The sequence below is a fragment of the Andrena cerasifolii genome, chromosome 6, assembly GCF_050908995.1.
Source record: "Andrena cerasifolii isolate SP2316 chromosome 6, iyAndCera1_principal, whole genome shotgun sequence".
Lineage (NCBI taxonomy): Eukaryota > Metazoa > Arthropoda > Insecta > Hymenoptera > Andrenidae > Andrena > Andrena cerasifolii.
This window is the reverse complement of record NC_135123.1, coordinates 8655675-8679489: the sequence shown is the minus strand read 5'-3', so window position 1 is coordinate 8679489 and position 23815 is coordinate 8655675. Positions and strand designations below refer to the sequence as shown.

Sequence of the window (23815 nt, the reverse complement as noted above, 5' to 3'; positions counted from 1 at the left end):
TTTACTGCACAGACGCAGAGTAAAGTGCGGAAAAGTGTGAAAGTTCGCTAATAGTTCGTTCCGTTTTGTAGCGGGAATTGTTAGTAACGCTTCCAACGAACGGCAATACGTTTCTTTTAGAATGAAAACAAAGCGTGTACTGATATCGATCTAGAAATATTCCATGTTTATTTCAAAAAACCAATACACTTTCGATTAAACTTACAACCCTACAAAGTGAAAATCATCGATAGCACAGAAATAAAATATAACTGATAAATTTACATGGCTGTCTAATTCATAGATTCTTTTTCTTTCAAAGGAGAACTTCCATTTTCCCAAAATGATACATGCGTAAGCTTTACGATCATTGAGTCAGTCGAGTTACTCTGTTACTCCATGTAATTTTCCTCTTAGAAATTAGAATCACAGTGGTATTAAATTGTACACATAGTGCGTAATCTGACAAAATGGAGACTGCAACCTGTCTTCTACGTCCATGCTCAATGAATAAATTGTTCATGAAGATTACAAATAACGATAGTGCTTTATCACTTTTTAGCTAATTCATTACTCAACCAATCCAGCCCTTCGTAGAGTCCGTGTCCTTGCGTGGCGCAAGTACTCTGGATGTACCAGTGGCGAGCACGTAACGAATTAAGTCCCAGTTTATCTGTGAGCTCCGCCGCGGACATGGCGTTCGGCAAGTCTTGCTTGTTCGCAAAGACTAGGAGGACGGCGTCTCGTAGCTCGTCCTCTTTTAACATATTCGCTAATTCACGTTCCGCCTCTCCTATACGCTCGCGATCGTTACTGTCGACGACGTAAATGAGGCCTTGGGTATTTTGAAAATAGTGTCTCCAGAGCGGCCTGATTTTATCTTGGCCACCGACGTCCCAGACGGTGAAGCATATATTCCTATATTCTACGGTTTCAACGTTGAAGCCAATGGTAGGTATCGTTGTGACAATTTCACCGAGTTTCAACTTGTACAATATGGTGGTTTTTCCAGCAGCATCCAGGCCCACCATTAGTATTCTCATTTGCTTTTTACCAAAGAGTCGGGTGAGCACACTGCTGATTGTTAGGCCCATTTTGTTTGGAAAGGCACTGAACGCCTGAAGGGTGTAAAAGTGATACCCTTTCTATTGGTGAAAAATCTACCGCAGCCACGAGTTGTTAAGTTTTATTAGCAGACACGGTGTTTCTGAAAAGGAAAACCAATATTCTTAGATTCTCAGAATATGACGACGTTTCTAACGCTGCCGTTAACACACCTTACAGACAATAATAGCAAACGTCACCTCACGGCAGAATATTATTCCGGAAATAGTTGGCAAAATTGACCACGCACGCCAACGCTTGCTTAAAACCACCGAGTGCAGATGCACTGGATATTATCACGAAAACCTGCTTCAACTACTCTTTTACTAATAACAAAACTTTAGAAGTGTTAATAGCAGCAGTTAGAAGATTCGCATGAAAGTAGTTTACCGTCAGAACGGATGAAACGCATCGAGATAAATAAGGAACGCAGTCCGCAGATGCTGCGTGGTCTGCTATAACCATTCCCTATGCACTTGAGCGCGAGATTTAAATTTGACATTTTGACAATTATTATGCAACCTGCAACATTGGAAATTTATTCTTAACGGTTTCGCAAGAGTTTCAATTACGATCGTGGTCGACGAAAGATTGATTGGTGACCTAGGAAAAGTTTAAAGAATCCTGCGCAGGCGATCGTTACAAGAATTTAAGAACTTGAAACTCAAGTATAGCAATAGTATCGAATTATTATGTGAAATTTTATCTCTCCGGTGATGATTAGAAAGTGTCGTTTATAAAAATTATTACTCTATGCGAGAAAATGATTACAGTTTGTATTTGGAAACAAACGTTCACTTAAGAATAAAAGCCTTACATCCTACCTAAATTGTGGTATATACACAATTCGATCACAATCTCACTAGCGGTTAGAACTGAAACTAAATATGATGAAAATTGATGTTTATCTACGCACGGAAATGCAGCAGACCTTACAATCCTTCAAAGGTATAGAAGTTCTATATATAGAACTTCTCGCCAGGCTTTCCCGCCACGTAAAAGAAAGGTCTATTCTATTCCTCGTCTTTGCTTACAGAGGGTAACCACCCCTCTGATGGTATATCGTAGGGTGCCCTCAAAATCAATAACTTGACTATCCAACTGTTGGTAACGTCTCAATGTAGAAATTGCCAATTTTTTTGACTTACCTCACATTACCATTATAAGGAACACGTGAAAGGGGAAGAAATACCGGTTCATTTAACAGTCGTCTGATGGACGAAGGGCCCATTTAGTCCCAACCGAAACTAGTTACGTTATTTATTATATATTAGTATCACTGCTACAAGAAAATAGGAATTTTAGTTAATAACAAGATCGAAGCTTAACATAAAAGTTTATTCTGAGAATGATACGAACGAATTTGTGTTATGAGTCAAAAGGCACCCCGTATCCGCCTATCCAAGGTTTAACGAAACGTTTATTCGATTAACTCTGTTGCTGGCATATAAAAGTAGTCAGAAGCTGGTCCAAAAGTATACTGAATCGAATTTGAATTAGACTAAGAACTCGTCATAATTAAAACTGGTAATGGATTGGCTCTAATTTGGTGCTGAATTTGTAATGCATCCAATTTGAACTAGAACGAGTAAGTCTGTACGAATTGGAACTCTGCTCGAATAACCTTTGCAGAGGGTTATTACCGTCTTTTGCAGCAGAAACGAAGGTGACAAAAGGGGCCATAGTTTAAAAATTTCAAGCGAAAAAGATTTTCAAACAAAAGTTCAATGGTGCAATGAGCGCTGCAAACTTGCGTCAACAAAATTCCGAAAAGAGTCTAAACAAATACCTGACGAAAAAATCTTTCTTTAAAAATTTCGTTAACGCAAATTTGCAGCGCTTATTGTACCATTAAACTCTTGTTTGAAATTCTTATTTCTGTCTTTCGTACTTTAGAAGTTATAAGCGAAAAAGTGGGGGTGCATTTATCTTCCACGTTAATTTTCGCACCCTTAAAGGGTGATGGGGCAGGAATGGAACATACCGGTCTTGAGTCCCTCTATAAACCCACGAAGTTTCGTTCCAATCGGCGAGTACAGGGTTCGCAGTGCTCCCTCATTAGCTTATTTACACAAAACGTTCTATCGCCAAAGTACTGGCTTACAAAACTGGCCAGCCTCTTGCTCGTTTCAACCATGACTATGGCCCCATTATGAGCAGAATGGTAATCCGGTCTCTGGAGCACAGGAGGAGAGTCACTGACCTGTCCTTCTTGTACAGGATATTAAACGGATTGGATGTTAACCCTTATGTTCTGACGCTGGTCAACTTCAGCGTGCCTGTACGCGCTACAAGGCACACTCCCCTTTCTAGACCTCCTGGCTGCTCCTCCTGGGTCGGAAATACGCATCCCCTACACAGAATATGCGATCTCGCGAACAGGTATCATGGAAACATTGATTTTTTTGCCGATTCCCTTTCTAGTTTTAAGCAGAACGTTCAGAAAGCCTTGGTTCTTGATGGCATTATTTAGAGTAACCCAGACCTACGTCTGACCGGCACACCGAACTCTTTATACTCCTTATAAATATATTTTTACTTGTTTTTTTTGCTGATTCGAATACGGTGTTTGTCCCTATATTGTCTGTGCAAATTACTGTACTGCACATACTTGTTGTAATGGGCTTGTCCCGTAAAATAAATATATTATTATTATTATATAAAGTACAGTCAGTCAGAGAAGTCTATATACACCAATTCGCAGCAAAATATATCGTAAGAATTACCGAACCCGAGTTGCTTTTGTAAAATGGATATAACACAATGAAACTGAATCGTTTTTAGGTCCAGATTCAAATGCGCGTTACGACTATCACAATTTAGGTATCTGTCCGCTTGCTCGAAGACTAAAATCCCTAACGACTTCTTTCGCGGATGTCGAAAGTAGAGAATATTCCCATCGATCGATTCGCAGCCTCATTAATCTTTCCGATACCGATAACGTCGTTATATCCTCTCCGGCGCGTCAGCAGTCTGCATTTTCGCGCTCGCTCGCGAACCTTGGAACGGATTTATTGTTGAGAGGTCGCTTAATACACCCGCTACGAAATTAAAACGCAGGAAACTGGCGCAATCGCGGAACCCTCGATCGTTCGGCACCCTTTACTTTCCCGACGACGGCATTCGACACCGTGACGCGTCAAGCCTGGCGATATCTCATCAAAGCTACGCGTCAAAGCGGTCGATCGACCAGCCACGCTCGCGGAATGACGGATCCCGTGTCTTTCAGTCGTTTTCCTCAAGCGGCATTTCTGCGCGCAAACGCCGGCTTTATATCGCCTTCGATCATATGCTGCCCAAACGTTTGCAGTAAAATTTATCCGCGAAGCTGTCCGTTTGAGAAATCCAGCCGCGATGAGATATACCTAAAAGTTACTTCGACACTTGCTAAATACGGATAAATCATGTACGCGTGCATATAAAGAGGGACGGCACAGTTTTCATTTCAGTAATTCAAGTTATTTCACGTCCGGAGTGACTTTGCCACGAATAGCTTGACGAGGGTAGTGACCAGGACGCGCAGAGAGCGAGCGAGGTAGAATTACAGCACTAGCCCTTGGCCTAACTGCGGCAGTCGAGGGCGCTAAGTCTGACACGCGTGCTGAACTCTAATGAAAATTTGAATTTTTATGTCCCGCGTCGGATATTTATGACAGTATGGCCAAGAAATTGGCGAGGGTTTCTTGGTGGACATGAGTCTACAAAATATAGGTACTTAATTTTTAATATATGTTAAATTGCAAATATAGGTACTTAATTTTTAATATATGTTAAATTGCACTTAGTTTGCTTTCCCTGTCTTTTCAGCGATAGAGCAGTTGTACTGTGTTATCCCTGGCGAAATCGGCTCTAAACCAGGGAACCTGCACGATTTCGCTTGCACGAAATAGGCCGAAGAAAGGTGGTAGTGAGAGTCCAGATTTGTACAAAGGAGGGAAGCGCTTGTGGAACGAATGATCGTTGCGTTTAGCGTTTAGTTTTCTTCCCTAATTGTAATTTGCAGCTGCAGTAGCAATATAGTAGCAAATTTCACAAACGACACGAATTTCTGTTGGACATTTCCAGCAACGAGGAAATATGTTACAGTCACCGTCTACGCTTTAAAGGCTCCTTTAATCCCTCCCGTGGTATTGGCTTGTTTTCACGCCGAGGATATGCTTGCAATCCATATCCTGAACGCGTGTTTGGAAACTTGATACCTATTTCTCATTAAGTCTGCACCTCTGAAGTAATTTAATACCACAGTTAGGTACAAGTCGGACACACGATAAAACCTGCCAACCATGGGACGTTATTGAAGTCAAGCTCCGCTGTCAGTTGAAGAGTTAGCCTCGCGAGCCTCGCGTTCTCGAGTGGAAGGCAGATTGGACAATTACAAGGCCGAACGTGGAGCTATCGAACGCTTTTCAGACTTAACGGACACGTTCCTAATCCTTCCCGCAGTGTTTTGCCCCACCACCGCCACCACACCCTCCCAGCCCACGTCGTCTTTTGAAACACTCTTCGCATTTTCGAGGCTTCCAGCGTAGACCGCGGAACGGAGGGTCGAACTGTAATTCAACCAAAGTTCCCTAATTAATCAGGCTCCCAATTAGTTGAAGTAACGAAGGTCCGATGGTTATAGCGTTCAGCGTGCAGAAGAACGAGGGAGGTAGAGCGAAGGGGATGCAGAGCGAAATAGTTTGAAGGAGAAGAAAAGGAGAGTCGCTAAGGGTGGGGCGAGAGAAAGAGGAACACAGGGAATTGGAGAGTGGTACAGTGAGTCACGTCGAAGTCGATCGACAAACGGGTTGCCCGATTTCCCTCGAAATTACGTTTTGCGTCCCAATTCGACGCGCAACGGGGCGAAAGGGGGCGAACAGGGGAGAAAGCCAGGAGAGACAGACAGTTTCTTCGCATCGATAGGTTCCCTTTAATGCGCGAAACAGTCGCTCAATTGGAAGATCCGGCTTTGCTGATCGTTAAACGCGACTGATTCTGGCGTTTGATGGACACTCCGGTCGCCCGCAAATGCAGCGCGGTACCGGGGTCCTTTTTTCTTTCTAAACTGTTCGACAGCAAACGGAAGATTGCTTCGGTTCCGCGATTGTACTAGCAGGAACCAAGCGACCGAGGAAGCTTCCGCAATGTTTCTCGCAACTCTCAAGGATTGTGATCCTGGAAATTGGCAGGGACCGTTTTCTTAGCGCCAACTGTTAGGACCTAGCAGCTAACAGAAATCAATCACATGGTCGCGGAATATTATTACATTTAAACTGCGAAACATTAGCTTCCGAGCAGCGCGTCTCTGTTGAAGTACGTCCTGATAGCAGAAATTGAAGTTTATTGCAGATACTGTGGTGGTGTTTTATCCCATCTTCAGTAGCACTCGGAAGTGTCGTGCAAACCAAGATCTTCGAAGGATAGATTGGAGAATCTATATAACGGGTTTCATACACTAGAAGTAGAACTCGAGGCTTGATGGAAGTTCCGTATTGGTGCCAATGTCCCGTTCATCGAACGTAAGGGAGGGGGATCGCTGCACCCCTTTCCAAGCAAAGCGCACTAACAATAAGAGAGGGAGATCGCGAGGTCCTCTGACTCATTGATCGGTGTATCAGTTTTAGTTTAGTCAATCAGAAACCACTTAGGAAGCACTTTGGTTTCTAGCAGTCCAGTTAGCACGGGCGAAGTCAGTTAGCAACACGGCGTCAGGTTTTGTTAGGCTGAATCAAGACCACCTAGGTTCAAACACCAAATAGTTACAGGCGAAAGTAGTGGAACTCGACGTCAGTTACAGAAGCAATTGCGCTTAGTTATTGGGGGTGAAACAATCAGGTCCTCGGTCACTTATTAGTATTTAGTTGCAAGTGTCGCTGAGAATACAATAAGCTTGAACACCATCAGTGGAGTTCGTTGAACTCACTTGCTTTCTGAGCAATTACGTCGTCATAATTTCAAGTCAGAGAATTGCACAGCAGAAGCGTAAGAGTTACTGAAACTCTAGAGCGGATGGAAATAAATGACATGTTCGCGCGAACCTTTCCATCGTTCTTCAACGTCAAATGCATCCCCGAAGAGAGTTCCGTCTGTAAGAATATAACTTGTATATCGCATTACGTAATCCTCATCGATTTTGTTACCTAAGAAGGTGAATAATTAGTGGAGTTATGACGTCGCCTAGAGTATTACAGAAGAGAATTGCGTTTGCGAGTCAGCTTATGCAAGAATATTCATCATTTATAACGGGAGTACCGTTGAAGATTCCCGGAAACGGCAGGAATAAGAATAAAGAGGATTTACATAAACTGTCCAAATGAGAACAGTACGATGCTGGTATGAATTGAAATGCGACAGAAATATATATTTCGAATTACTTTTACCCCGGAGTCATGGATACATTTCATTCTCTACGTTTCGTACCGACAAGTATCGAAATGGAATTTCGTTCCCATTAGCAGCTAAATCTTCCCACAAATCGATACGTTTCTTCTGGTGGCAGTGTTCGTAATTCTTTTACATAGGAGCTCGTATCACCACCTGAAAATCCCTAGTTCTTAAACACATCTAAGTTTGTGGTACTCTGATAGCTTGGCAAGCATATAATCAAAAATCGAGCTGTCATTGGTAAACGATCGTGTTGTGGAAAAGCTTCTGCAATATCGTGTACCTATGGCGCATCTCAAAATAAACAGCAATATTTACCGAGAAAGGTGTGATGAACGACTCATATTATTTTGCTCGTTCAGACAATCCACGATTGCAGTGAAATTGCCTGCAAATTTAAATTGCGTTCATCCACAAATTATCAAAGACATTTTTATCCACTCTATCTTTAGTGATTAATTAATCAAATTACCATCAGTATAGACTTTAATATTATCGCAGAAACTGATTAAATACTCCAGCAACTTTCTAAACGTCGTTCTACGCATACCGCCGTGTAATTGTGATACTTGGTAGCACAACTCTACCATTGCAATACTAACAAGGGGAGGATACCATGTGATAGACATCGATTTCGATGAGCCTTGTATAAGTAAATAGGTGTCCGAGCGTTTCAGCCAATAGACCTTAATAATAGAGATATTTACATGTACATTATTAAAAATTTCATAGTGACCGTGGGGTTTTAGTGGATAAAAATCCCACGCTACCCTGGCGCCCCCGGGAGATTCCCCTCTGGAGGAGTCGGTGTGTTATTTGATGGTATCTCCACGTTAAAAAAAAATTTTATAAATTTTTTTTAACTTGGGGAAATCTTCAAAAGGCACCCCGACTCCTCCAGAGGGGAATCCCCGCGGGCGCCAGGGTAGTGTGGGATTTTTACCCACTAAAACCCCACGGCCACTGTGAAATTTTTAATAATTTACATGCAAATATTCTATTATCTCGGACACCTATTTACTTATTATCGACATAGATCCATCGTGCCAAGGCTCATCAGAATCGATGTCTATCACATGGTATCCTCCCCTTGTAAGTAGCTGATCAAGTGCGATCGCGGAAGTACAAACATATTGCGTGGCCTAAATGTGCACAAGTAACTTTGCTGGACCTCGAAAACCTGGAGCCCCGAAGTAGGTCTAAAGCCATTTAGAGTGGTTTTATAAGGATACTGGGTCAAATGGGATGTCGCGGGAATTGGAATACAACTGAAAGGGTTCCCGGTTTTATGTGCTCGTAGATTCGCGAAATGACATACCCATTAGCTACGCTGGACTCCTCGGAGTCCCCTGAGGTTGCGTCGATATCTCTGTATATCGTTTCGAGCTTGGTAGGTCTACGAGCAACCGCCCTCGATATCTCGTTCCCGATATCGCGGTGTAGTAATACAGCCTCTCTTTCCCTCCCACTCTCCGTCCCGATTCCACCATCCCGGCCCCCCTTATCAATTCTTCTGTTCCGTGGTCTTCCTTCTTTGCCGCTTTGCTCTCTAACAGATACCATCGCGTTCTTTGTTTCTCCGTCGCGGGATCATCCTGGGACGAAGCTCGCGATCTCACAGGAGAGCCGATAAGCTATCCAATGTCGTCGTACGTGTATACGTATGACGCGTAGGTACCTACGTCCCGCTTTCAGCTGGGAAAAGGAATAATCAATGATTAGATCCCTCTGGTCATCCGAGCGATTCTTGATACCGACGATCAGAGGAACGCGGTCTATTCCCAGAAGTAATTTGCTCACGCTGGTAACAGCGGACTGCTTGCTGTAGCAGCAATTTAGCCATCCGGTGTCATGACATAGAGCAGTGTTAATCTTATCCTTAGGACTAACTAGACTTTTTCATTTGAATGGTTGCTTCGCGTACTGAAATTGGGTGGTAATAGTAGGCTTTTAGCTGTTACGACCACGACCGTGGCGTTTCTTGATCTCCGCCTTTAAATACTGTATTTAAGGACCGTCCAAGAGGGTCTTGAGACAGAATTTGATTTTAATAACGTTAATTATAATGAAAGCGTTAATAAAGGTAACGAGCGTGGTTGCTTCAAAGTCTTCCAAGTCTAGTCGCTTCTAATTTAAGATTCTAATTGTCTCAAACTATTCATTAATATGGCGCCTAAACGTATTGGGCGCATGCTACTCAAAATGCTCAAACTCTGATTGTGAGTGCTTTTAGGCTAACGAATTACTGGAAGCCTAAGTGATTCCTAATATTGACAAAGTAAGAATAGTTATCTGTATGCTAACTATTTAAGAAGAGTCATTAACTATTGGAATCGTTACTGTATCCTGACTAAATTCTCATTGGTTACTAACGAATCGAGAATTCCTAAAGTGATATGTATAAGATGACTATCTTCAAGGGTGCATAAAAACGTGGTCCAAATTTCAGATGAATCGAATTGCTGGTTTAAAAAAAAAGTCGCAAATTTTGCTATGTTTTTAGCCCATTAAATAAGATTCCCCCTTTAAGGGGCCAGACAACTCAGCGAGAGCAATAGCCGGAGTAGGTCCACGAATGAGTTTCGACCGTCACGAAACCTCGAGAAATATAACCCGGCATTATTCAACCCAGGGCTTCTTATTATATCCAGGCTGTCTTCAAGTCCGGGGAGATCTTCCCCGTTCTGAGATTTCTTATCGCCTTTTAACCAGCTCTCCTCAACGGACGTTAAATTTCAAGTAGAAATTCATTGTCGGTTCAAACAGCAGGCGTCCAATGGCACTTACCGCTCTACTCACCTCCGCGCTTAAAGCCTTGATATATCGATGGAGGAAACCTTTACAATCACTCGTTTCCTAGCCTTTATTTCCCACCGTTTCGAATTTTATTATTTAAGTGTGTATTGTAATCCACTGAGTTCGAAGCAACCTCTGGAGGGCTAGCGAGGCGCGCACCCACCTCATAAATTCTGTACACCGGCACATGCCATAATGGTACCCTAAATTCCATAACTCCGAGAACTGGACCCTCCTTAATTACCTGCAGATTTTCCTCCGCATTTCTCCTGTCCAAAAAATATCCCCTTCCCTTGCATTTCCTAATTTCCCTCTGGACAGCCGTCACGTACTGCGCCTTGCAGAGATATAGCGACCAAGATGGGGCACGCTACAATAGTAGATACGTATGGTGATATCCCTGAAGGTACAAACCGTGAAGTGCGTTTGTCATCCATTAGAAAGCTGCACTAGTTTGATCACATCCCTACGCACTTCTGGTGCTCACAGTACTAATGTACAAGTGTACTGAACACATCTCTGGGGTCCTGACTTCAGAAACGACATTCTAAAACGCTACTGACTTTTCTTTTTGCTGCTTTCACGACATCGCTGTTATTGCAAGGCACTGCAACTAAAAGCTACCTCTATTAACTGCATTTCAATCATATTTGGAAACCAGGGGCGGATTTGAAGATTTTCCGCCCCTAAGCTAACAAGCGTCTGCCGTCCTTTCCGCGGAATATCATCAAATATTTTAATTTAAAAGAGTCGAGACAATTTCCAAATTAATCCAATGTGGCAATTTACATATCTATGAGTTATTGCTAATTTGGTAGATGAAACAAAGTGAATTGTTTTTAAAGTATTCTCAAGCCTTCGTGTATCTTTTCCAATCTCTTTCGCTCAAAATTTGTCGTTTCCCAAAATTTGTTGCATCCCAGAATTTGTCACTCTCGAAAATTTGTCGTTCCCCAAAATTGGCCGCCCTCCAAAATTTTCCGCTCCCCAAAATTGGCCGCCCTACGCTGCAGCCTACTTAGCCTATACCCAAATCTGCCTCTGTTGGAAACAATATAGCTAGTCTGGATTCAGTAACCGTCGCACTTGTGTCCAACAACTGTCAATCTCGACTTGATTAACCGTGTTAATCGCTTTTGTAATATGTGACATATAACACTTGGACGCCAAAGATCCACTTAAATTGCTACCTTGAGCATACAAAGCTGAAACAACGATTCGAGAGAATCGTTTTTAGTACGCAAAGAATTGAATGGCATTCAAATGCTGCAGCCAAATCTTCTTCATCCCTTAGAGGTTACTATACGTTCAAGGCAGCGCAAACACTGTTATTTGCCAGGCAATGCATCCATAAAGATTCCCAGCTTAGTTCGTTGCACCACACCTTCGGTTTGTAGAACTATTGTTTCTCCATTTCGGAACGGTTGCTGGTCTGCTTGGCCCTATGCCTGTGCTTTTTGCGCAGGAACGTGTAAAAGGGCTGGTACATTTGCAGAGCGAGGATTCGAACCGACACTCGCTGTACCTTTCGAGGTGACGTCAGAGTCTGGCTGTTGTCCAGCCTTCGAAGATTCAGCCGCATTGATTTTGTTAAAAACACCACAAATTGTTCGTTCTCATCTGGACGATGTACAACTGGGTCGGCGGGCATGCTAAATCGTTCCCTGCGACTTGCACATTGCAACGACACTCCCGATTTTCCCTGTCGCACGCCAACTTAATATTGCGTGACTAATTGGCGTGCATACCAAGAACTTTGCTGCACCCTGCTTTACACGGATACAGTGACTAACCCGGGAGCCACTCAAGTGGTGTGTAAAGTGATATCCCTAAGTGTGCAAACTACTAAATGCGTTCTTCCTCACCTGTCGCAGAGCTGTACTTGTGTACCTACTTGTATCATATCCACGCGCGTCCGAGGACCTTTAAGTACTAATTAAAGAACTTGAGTTCGTGATTCATCAGCAGAACACTCAAGGGTCTTAACTATTTCGCTTCATCCTACATTCATGGCACTATTAAATCTTTGCGTAACACTATAACACTTTTCTAGGTTTTTATTTGTAAGCTTTGTCTTCTTGAAACTATGTTCCATAGTTTCAACCAGGAGGCTTAGATTTGTTAAAAGTCTGGCAATGTACCATTGGTTATGATGGGTGTCTTGTGTTCATTATGCATTCAGTGTTGTAAGGTAAAGGATGACAGTAAAATTTATTTGTAAACATTAGTAATAATAGCGCATAGATAGGTAAAGGATCTATTCCATAGGTATACATCTTTCATTCATGTACGAATGTTAATATTGAGTCCTAATCGTGATATACAGTCACTTACAAATTTGTTAATGAAAGAATGTCAGATTTGTCGAAATACATTGTGCATATAATGTTATTTTTAGTATTAAAGTTATGGGTCAAATGATGTTCATCTAGGCATCAAGCAAAAGCAAGGTAGTGGCTTTCATAATTAAATAGTTATTCTTCTTATTTTGTGTGAGAAAACCTGTGACTCACTGTACGTACTAATTTTATCTGAGCACTTCTGAAGTGGTAAGTACAGAGTCGAAATCTAAATATTCAGTTTTAACTGGTAACCAATTGAGTGAATGGTCCATGGTTTTTTTTTTATAAAGGTTGGCCTGCTATTGAGACGTAAACGACGTGGTTCGACGAATAGGAATAATTTTCGACGACTGCATCGCCTCGCGTAACAAGCAGGAATTATGTCCGCTTACCCACCCTCGCGTACGTGGCCTGTGCGCGTCCGCCATGCGAACGATCCCCCGAAGTTTCTGTTTCGAATGCTTATCGACGATCATTTTTATTACGTACCGAGTTATCTGCTTCTCCGCGGGGTCGACCGTGAGCCACATACTAACTTACCCCTCGTCCCGCGACGTGGGCAACGTTCGCCAGGGATGAAATTTTTCCTCCGATAACGATTCACTTTGTGGACGCTCGAAATTGTAGATTCGCCGTGGCCGCGGTGAATTTCGCAGAACGTGAAAAACCGAGGTGTATGGGCAATGGAGCTGACTCCGTCAAAGCTATTGAATTGAAATTCGTTGGGCTTTGAAGTTGCGGTAATTAGACATTTAGGGAGCATGGTGCAGACGTGCTTCGATACGGACAACGTATTGAGTAGAAATAATGAGATGTAAAGACAGAGATTTTGAGATGGCAAGTTGGGATGGAAATACGTACTAAGAGATTGTCAAGTAAATTAACGTGGGTTGCTAGTATTTTTGGTACAATTTTAAGCGAGTAGTACCTACTTTGAATTTCGTTTATTTTACGGTTTGAAATCAAATCGGGGACCTTGCAGCAAGAGGGGTGCATCTCCATTTTTTTTCAACTTTGAGTAAATTAGAGAAAACTGTTTATAAAATTATTGCTTCGACTTAACATTGAAAAGAGAACACTAATTGAAATATATATATATTTTCACACAATAAGTAGTAGTTATTGAATTGATAAGTTTTTATTTCTATTTTTGGCGAATTTTTCAAATCCGGGGCTGCCTCTGACTTGCAGCAGGGTAATGGGTGGAGGCTGAAAATTTGCAAGAACGCAGTTATTTGCCATTTTGGTTTTGAATAAAAAAATTAAAATTATTCGTCGAATAAAAACATTAAATTTTATTCGATGCGTTATTTAAATAATTTTTTATTTAGTTAATGCCCAACTCTGCTGCAAGGTCCTCGATTACACTTTATAAACGAATTACTACAAATTAGTTAATAGCAACGTTTGGGTAAAATGATTGGTTAAATAGTAATGTTTATTTAACACCGAGATTTTTCAATTTGGACGACCTAACTACTTAGTAAAAAGTTTACATAGTCGTTTGAAAATGGTGTATTCAATGCCAATGAAGTTCAGACTCTACCAACTTTCATATCCAGCAAAACTATCGGCATTTATCGATTACACTTGCGGAGGGTTCGTCGGTTAGAGAGATAATCGTTCTACAAACTAAACATAAGGTTCAATTATCGCGATTCCTCTAAAACGTTCTACTTCTTTCGAACGGAAGAAACAATTTTCCACGCCGCAAGAACTTTTCCTTTAAGAATCTATTACCGAGCCATCAAAAGTTTTTCTTCCATTTAAGCTGTTCGAGTACCAAAACCCCGTTGCCCGCACTGTGGCGCAGCAAGAACGTAACAAGTCGATAATTGGAGAGAAGCTTACTGAATGCCTGGATTCCGTTGCGATGAATTTTTGCTTGGTCCCACTTGGTCCTGCTGTATTAGTTTCCATACCGATCGCGGACACTTTTATCGACCACTATAATTATTTATTAATTAACACTCCAACCACGCACGACCACAGATGAACCAGAGCAGAATGGGGCCAGTTCTTTTGAAACGAATAAAAATTGTATCTTATTTTAAATCACCGTTTGTATGAAGCACTGTTTTGTTTTATTGAAAAAATGAATTCCTGTTGCGTTCCATGCGCATTTTGTTATTTTAGGTGGAATTTTATTGTGATCGGTGTTATATAAAGGCTTTAATATATTCTCAAGGAATATATTCCACTCGGTTTGAGCTTTCATCTGACAATTCCACCAATCACAGGCAAGGACTTGATAATTAAACTTCGTGCACCGCTTCGGCCACGTCAAAGTAGTTAACCACTAAAGTTCGTGGTGTTTCACCAGAAATTTCGAATGGTTTCGAGCCACTCGTTGACTGTTCGACGCAAAACAATGTTTCAAGCGATTTGATGAATGATTCTTTTAGATACATATTTAATCTATTCAGCGTATGCTTAAAATTTGCCTAGTTCTTTATTTTCTACCCCCGTCCACGAAGAATGTATGGGGAGGTTCACTGGGGAGGTTGCCCTAATTGTGCAGCGTTTAAAAAACAAGATTTGCACAGCCGACGATCGCTTCGTACCGAAAATACCAAGCTGTCTTCTCATCTCTTATTCACCTGCGGTCGAGTGTAGCTTTCCATAGCCGCGAGGGTTGGCTTTTTGAAAATCCCCACTGGAGATCCGTGGACTCCGAAGGGAAACGCATGCTTATTACGTGCATCGAAAACAAACAAAGCGGTAACGCTTTAAATCTTCGCTTTAGAATTTGAGAAAAATAATGTCGGAAAAGTTGGTTTGGTCTTTTGGGAAACTTTTGTACCTATAGACTCGGGAAATATTAGTTCGTGGAAAAGAATCTAAAGCGTCTATCCAAAAATGTATATGCTTTAGTGAGTAATAGCGGGGTAGGCAATTCATTTTTGTTTTTACATTATTTATTATACAATAGAGATATACGGAATATACAAAAATGGAGATGGATTAAAATGATCTATCAGCTACGAGAAATTCTGTTTGCAGTAGGTTGAAGATAAATTAACTTAAAGTGTCTAAACAATTTTGCAGTGAAATGTGAAAAATAAAGCACGCAGAAGAATTTGCGTATTTCTCAACATTTTAAAAAAATTCCACGCTCCCTGGACACGACTGCTAGAAATTTGTCACCAAAGCCGAAACGCATTTGGAAACAACAAATTTGCGAATTATGCAGTGGGGAAAAGAAGATTGTGGTCCGTTCGATTGAAAATACGTTTGATGTTAAACGAAGCGAAATCTATCTGCGAATTTAATGACACGCAATTCATGCAATACTGGTTGATCAAACTCAGTGGTCTAGCTCAATGCATTCGGTGTAGTTGAAAATCACTTTTCATTAAAACTGTAGTAGGTAGGTACCTGTTACGGGCGCATCTATCATTTATTAGATTTAAATCACAAATAAATAACCGAGCTGTTGGACGTATATTAAAAGTGTAGGATTAAAAGGAGGAGATAAAGAAGCGATTAGCACCGCAGGGAAAAGTTACTTTATACATTCTAATAAGAAAATTGCAAACACTAGGAATATAAATAATTTATTAATATATAGTTATTTAATATATTTAATTAATGGAATATATATTTATTTTATATATGTATAATATCAATTAGAGATATTATAGAATACCATACTCGGCACTGTGTCGAAAATGAAGAATGCTGGGAATGAACTGGCAATGTGAGCTAAGATACATACATATGTATATTATGCATAATATACGCGAAACAAATTGCAAGCGAAAAATGTATCGCTTTGCCCACACGAATAAAATGGTGCAAATAGCAGCTATATTACAGCAAAGCATGCACGCTTTTAACTTTGAACGAAAAGCAACTCATCAATATGTTCAATATCTTCTTTACATGAATTCCAATAATTAAGGTTTAGGCTCTATGCTTGAAATTAAAATCAACCAAGCAACGTTTTCTACTTTTCGTATTATTACCGTTCAGAACTGTAAAATATTATATATTTCGTACTTAATTTTATTGAAAATATTTAAATTAGTTTGATTATTGGAGGGTGATTGAATTTTATAAAAATGAATTTGATATTAATTGAATTTTGCAAATTTTAAGATTCTGTAGATTTATTTGGTATTTAATTTTATTGGAGATATTTAAATTAGTTTGATTATTGGAGGGTGATTGAATTTTATAAAAATGAATTTGATATTAATTGAATTTTGCAAATTTTAAGATTCTGTAGATTTATTTGGTATTTAATTTTATTGGAGATATTTAAATTAGTTTGATTATTGGAGGGTAATTGAATTTTATAAAAATGAATTTGATACTAATTGAATTTTGCAAGTTTTAAGATTGCGTAGATTTATTTGGTATTTAATTTCATTAAATAACGCATTATGAACTGAATAATAATTCGTTATTTCTATAAGAAATTAAATCCTATAGGTACACTTAGTCTACTGCTATTACTGCCCGCCATTGTGCCCAGTGGGAAACATTTGAAACGTGAGAGCGACCGAGGGAAGAATTATTCGCATCACTGTTGTAGTGCTCCACCGATCGCTCATCACGCTTTTTTTCTTCCAACAAAGGTTCCGTTGTATCCGGGGACGAATGTAACGTCAGGGGAGCGGAAATGGATCGTCGTAAAGCGGAGCGTGCACGGACGAGAGCGGAGCGGAAGCACGATCAGTTGGTTCGCCAACGGTACGCGACAGTTTGCGAGGGAATTTTTAAGATGCGAAAATCGCGGGAAGGTATATGTTCGCTCCTGGCACGGGCAAAAGTGTAGGGCGCGATGGAGAACAGCTGAATCCGAAATCGGATCACGTCCGCCAACGAGGACGCCCCACGTGGATCGACCGTATCTCTGTCCCTATGACTTCTCGAATTCTCAACAAAAACAATCCCAACTTAGAGCTTCGAATGCTGCAACCGTTTTTACCCTCTCCACTTCGCCCATCCCCCTTTCACTCTGACAGTAAAGAAGGTTGATTTCCGGTGTCCGTTTAGCTGGCGACAGACAGCCGCCAGTAACTATTTATAAATCATTAAAGCAACGGAGAGTAAATAGAGTATTCTCTAGCAATAGGTATGATTTGGTTCCTAAGTTGTATGCTACGAGCTAGTGGCTGTCCTTAATATTCTTTATACTTATGCAGAATGAACTGTTGTGATGACGAAAATGGCAGTGGCAGGGAATCTGCCTTTGAATTATGAACTTACAGCGAATAAATACTGTCGAATCTATTTCCCATCCGACCACTTGTAAAAATGTGTTTCCACTAAGGTACTTCAATCCTGACAATCTGTTTTCCTTCTTCACGCGTCCTTTCGACTCAAGTAAAATGGCAGAAATTGATTGATCATTGGTAAATTTGTTGATTATTTAAAGAATCAGGGGGGACGCACTTGGAGGCAAAGGAAAAAAGAGGCAGAATTTTATGTACTTTCTTACTGTATATATAGGGAATTATTAGTCGATGGAGTACCATTTCGTGCATAAAATTACATCGCATCCCGTAGTGTGACTTATAACGTTAAATATACCTTTAAAAAACCATAATTCTTTAATGGTGTTGACGCGACTAGACGTCACTTCTTCTTTTAAAGTAACACCTTTAAAAAACGTCAACAGCTGTGGGATTTGAAAACCTCACCATTACATCACAACACTAAACAAAGAGATTTATATCGTATCGCAATATTTAGGGAATAAGAACAAATAAATTATAGCATTAATACAACAAAACTCACGTGCTGCTTATGCCGGATCAATTTCCAGATTTCTCAGAACTGAACAGTTTTTGACTATTGAATACTTTGAATTATATTCTGATATACTTTTATATTTAGTTTAAAGCACGCTGTGTCTCATAAGAACGTGATTTTGTTGAATATTTCTTACACAACAGTTCGGTAAATATCGTCAACAAAATAATTTACTATCTACCGTAAATTATTCAATAACTATAACGCAAGTCATGATGGTAACATCGGAGTTTGAGGCTTTGCTTGCTGAAAATTTTCAAGCATAATAATTCCACTTATAATTTCCGTGCGAAAGTTCAAAACGTTATTCCCTTCTAATTACTACGCGTTCTAGTTTTCACTTAGCACGGGAATTAAATTTCGCGCTTCATCTTAATAACAACTTTCCAAATTTCTTGGCTTCATTAAGGAGAAGGCTTAATGCGGAGAATTTGCCGTAGAATTTAGACGTTACTGAAACGACCCAAGTGTACACGAAATGTATTCTACATTACTTATTCAAAACTTCTTCATACAGGGTGTTTCAGTATTGATAGCACAATCGATGCACAGTAGTACGGATCTCAGAAATCACGGAAAAAATACGTTGTGTAATACATGTGTTTACGTTAAATAGACACGACTATTCATTATAAAAACGGCTGATAAGGGGCGTTTATTAGGCCATGGAATTTGATTTTCTGGTTAAAATTTGTATTTGTATTTTCAATCAAAAATTCATAAATAAAAGTCTAGCATTTTAGTAACACTTCCCTCGTCTATGGAGAGGTTAATTCTACTCGAATACAAATTTTAACCCAAAAATAAATTTTGAGTCGCGATGAAATCGTGTGTTCTGAGATCCGTACCACTGTACGAAGATTCTGGATGAAAAAACAAGTCGGAAATATAGAATTAATTTTTTTTCATTTGAGGCATTATTTCTGAGAAAATAAATTTTGAATATTCTTCAAGTGCGTGTGCCCTTATCACATGCACTTAAGGGGGGAATGCTATTCTTTGAACTAAAAACATAGCAAAATTTGGGATTTTTTTTTTAAGAACCCAGCGTTTCAATTCATCTGAAATTTGGACCATATTTTGATGCATCTTTGAAGAAGCTGCAGGTTTTTTTTTATTAATTTTGAACCATAAATATTGCAGTTATGCATGGTCGAACATCACGCCGTACAAAATTCGCCGGCCATTGGTGTGCATGATATTTATCTACCAGGTAATCTGAAACAGAAAAATGAAACGGCGTTTTATTTTAGACATATGTAGCTTGAAGTGGATGAACCAGGAAAAAATAAAAAAATGTATTGAGCAGTGTGGAGAGTTTTCAAACTGAAAGATCTGAACCTTTAATTTTTGCGATCCAATATTGCGCCAATTTTCTTATGTAACAAAAAAATATAGAACTGAGCGGTATTCTGGTTCATCAAATTGAAGCTACATATGTACAAAGCAAAACGCCGTTTCGTTTTTCTGTTTCAGATTATCTGGAAGCTAAATATCATGCACACCAGCGGACGACGAGTTTTGAGCGGCGTGATGCATAACTCCCATATTTATTATTAAAAATGAATAAAAAAAAAACTGCAACTTCTTCAAGGATGCATAAAAGCATGGCCCGAATTTCAGATGAATCGAAATGCTAGTTTCTTAAAAAAAAATCCTAAATTTGGCTATGTGTTTTTAGCCGATAAAATAGGATTCCCCTTAACGTGTTGTTTACAAATAGCATTACACAATATCATACGTAATACCTTATCAATATTTTATTGTTATTATATATTTCTCCGTCTGCTTCGAGTGGGTTTACAAATAAAAACAACCTAAACCCTCCAAAAATAAAGCCTCGAATGAAAGAAATTTATTCTACGCATTCGACTTTTTATTTCACGCAGGACCACCCCCTCGCCGGTTGTACCATCAACACTGGGACACCCTGTATATGCACGTAGACCCTGCTTTCCCAGGAATTTCCCACTTGGACAAGTTCCACCGGCATTCATTTATTTATATCAACACGATAAAGATGCAAACTGTAATTTAATAAAATATCCAACGGCCTCTAATCAGTGAACCGACCTATATACATCGTGCCGGCACGTTCTAGCCCGTCGCATTCGTCGCGAAATATACAGGTAGGGAAAACCGCGCTCGCAGCAAAGAGACTTATGGAAAGTCAAAGGCCAACGTTTATTCAATTGCCGATCGGAAATTAATTACTCAGCGCAAATGACAAAAGCTCGGCGCACGTACGCGGAGGAGTTGACGGGTCAAATTAAATTGCCAGTCGTTTGGGATTTTATTGAATAATATGAACAACGCTGCGACGCGATATTGATCGATGGGTGTTGGGGCGGCCACGAGCGGTTGCCAGCAAAGGACGCGGTTAATATCGTGCAGTGATAATATCAATTCCCCGGAACAGAATGAGCCTCCTCTGTGATCGAGGCTCGCGGGCCCTGCGAACCGATCGGTGGTGCACACGTGCGAGATCTATATCGCCGGTGTCTACCATGATATGTTAACTGTCTTTAGCCTTACTGGAAGCAACGACCGGATAGATTCGCCATCGTTGGGCTCAGCGAGCGTATAGAGTTCATATATTTCGCGGGTAGCGGGAAAGAACAACAGGGAATGAGGGTGAACGGGGGCAAGAGAGAGAGGGTAGCTCAGGAGAGAGAGGTAGACTGGAGAGGGGGGAGAGAGTTGCACGTTATCCAGCTGTAGCCTGAGAAAAATGGCCAGTCTCGTAGTTTCTCCCTCTCGTACCGAAAAATCCACGCTGGGCGATAAATCAGATCGCGTCGCGTCTAAAACCGATGGTGCAACTTTTGTCCAATAACGTGATACGTAAACGTCCGTATACACGCCCAGGCTAAACCCGGCCCAACTCGATATATTTGCGCAATACTTCGAAATTTCTCCCCTCCCCCCTCCCCCGTCCTCCAACCCTCTTCATACGTGTTCGTTTGTTTTTGGTCTGTTTCTTGCTTGATATGTATCTCCTTGCGTGACTGATAGCACCGTTCGCAACACGGGCATGACAAAAGAAAAAATAAAGACCAATTCGTTTCATGAAACGAGTAGTCGACTAATTTTAGGAGGTAGAGGGTCGGTGGTATACAAAATCCTAACAGATTTTAACAGAAGTATGTTAAAACTCGGGGCAATCGGATTTTAACTGGAATAGTAATTAAAAGTTGAAACTCTGAAAATTAATAATGAATTGGGAGCACATTTAAACGGGACTCAAAGTTGGGGGGAGGGGAGGGAGAGAGAGGAGCAGAAAGGGGGGAGAAAGAGAGAGAGAGAGAGAGAGAGAGAGAGAGAGTGATAACACTGATAACACAAAGCGAGATTTGCACAATTGTTTTTCTGTTTCAGAATCAGGATTCATGAGTCGGAGGCAGAATAACATAGGGACCGCAGCACGAAAAGATTTTTGGTGAAATGGAAATACATATCTCGTTTTGATAACTGTATGTATGTTACACGATCTTTATTATAGCTTTTCATCTTGTTCTTTATTGCACTAGCATATCGAGAGCTGAAATATAGGTAGGTATGTTAGATTGAACATTACTATGGAGAGAAGTGAATGTCGCAGAACGGTTGATCGTTTAGCAATTTATCTTTAATATTTCGACTACGCCAGGATAAGGTTCTGCAGTTGTATGTACTTATTACTAAGCAGAGGGGCTTCGGTTTCATAGGCACTGATATATCTACTACGCTCTTTCGATTCTACATCTTACACTTCTCTTTATCCTGGAACAAGGTGCTGAAAGAAATAATATACAGGATGCGCTGTAATTCGTGGCATAATCGAAAATATTTCATTCTGTTCGCAACCCTTTACTTTACTTTACCTTTCACACGTACGGAAAAATTTCATCGCACATTTTCGATTGGTTTTTACATGCAGAGTCACGTATACTTTGTTGGTTCCAGAAATTACGCTGAATCCTACATATCACTCAAGGCAACAAGCTGTATTATTTCAGTATTGCATCTTATAATCTTCTTAGTGTAATTTTCTGACAGGGAAACGTGAATATATTTCCATACAGTTTCTACCATTAATAAAGCAGGTGAAGCATGAATGGTAAAGGTAATGCCGTGGAACCGCCCGGCCTATAGGGATTCTCGTGAGACCAACCCCAGAAGGAGGAATACATGAGATGAACGAGTTTTTTTTCTCCATCGTGCTACGTCACATGACGTTTTGGAAGGGAAAATGATATAGGTTAAAAATACGTGAGCGAAATCTTTCAGGAGGTCCAGAGCCCAGCGGAAATACGAAGTCGACTGTGCATCCCTGGGCGACATCGTGCGATTCCACAAGCTATACGAGGGAAGCAGTCTTTAAGACATTTCTCAAGGAAGCATCATACTGAAAAGAAATGCAACTTATCTCGTTGAAAGAACGTTCGGTAGAATTCATAGTAAACGGTACATTCTTTCCAGCGTTAAGGAGTTACATAAGTTTAGACGCGGCGAAAAAGAATGATTTTAGGATTTCTTTTTAGGGGTTGCATTAAGAAAAATAATACAAAATACTTATTACGCATTATTTATTAGTCCATAAAGTGTACGAAAAAGAATGTATTTACAATGTTCCACATGTTGAAAATTATAGTAATTGAACTGCTGCGATTCGTCGCAACTAAACTTTAGTAGTTAGTAGACAATGAGTACTTAGTTTTGTTACCATAATTTCAAAATTTATAATAGCATTTAAAATTCAAATGCTTTCAATCAAAGTTATATAGAGAACCAGTGAATTGGTAGTAAAACTTGGAACTGTTAAGTGAGCGACTTTTCGTGTAAAAATAAACTGATAATGTACAATAGAATTTCTTCAGAGGGAGCTTCGTTTATGAGAAAATCAACTCTGAAGATCCGCGGAGTAGGTACACGTGCACTTGGGTAAGATTCAAAGCCAAAGACCAAACCGAATTTTTCGAAACCAAGATTCTGTTCGAGGACATTTATACTAGAATTTCAAGCTGTGCATTTGAAGCTGTACAATATGTAGCATCGGAATAGGTTTAGCAATGTATGTGGATCTGAGACGTTGAGAACCTCGGAGGAGACAGGCCCGTTGGGGAAAGCCCAACACGTCACTGGGCCCAGCGACGCGCGCAAGGGTTTGTCGGGGCGAGAAAGTGCGCGACGATGGAATGCCCATATTTGGGCATGCGGGCGACTTGGACAGCGTGCGTAGTGGGAGGGGGCAGAGTCCTTTTCGGAAAGGCGAGCTTTCCGGAGGGAAAGCAGAGTTGGAAGTTCCAACTTGGAACAACCGGCAGATTGGGTAGATCAGGGCTGGGCAACCCGCGAGCCCTGACCTACTGCATCGTTACATTGAAAATATTTCTCCCCTTTCTATTCACTTTCCCACCCCTTCCCCCACTTTACGCTCTTCCGTTCGCGATTAGTGTCATCCAGGTCGCGTCCAGCAATAATCC

General features: G+C 40.6%; 1 protein-coding gene across 1 annotated transcript; it reads right to left on the bottom strand.

Moving 5' to 3' along the window:
• Positions 1–137: 137 nt before the first annotated feature.
• Positions 138–1073, bottom strand: Arf102f (ADP-ribosylation factor 2). Its single transcript, XM_076815683.1, has one exon. It carries the CDS (start codon positions 1071–1073, stop codon positions 531–533), a length of 543 nt encoding a protein of 180 aa, XP_076671798.1. The 3' UTR covers positions 138–530.
• Positions 1074–23815: the final 22742 nt, after the last annotated feature.

What these genes read in the sequence shown, in the direction of transcription:
- Arf102f (XM_076815683.1), bottom strand. Translation starts at nt 1,073, where the DNA reads ATGGGCCTAACAATCAGCAGTGTGCTCACCCGACTCTTTGGTAAAAAG.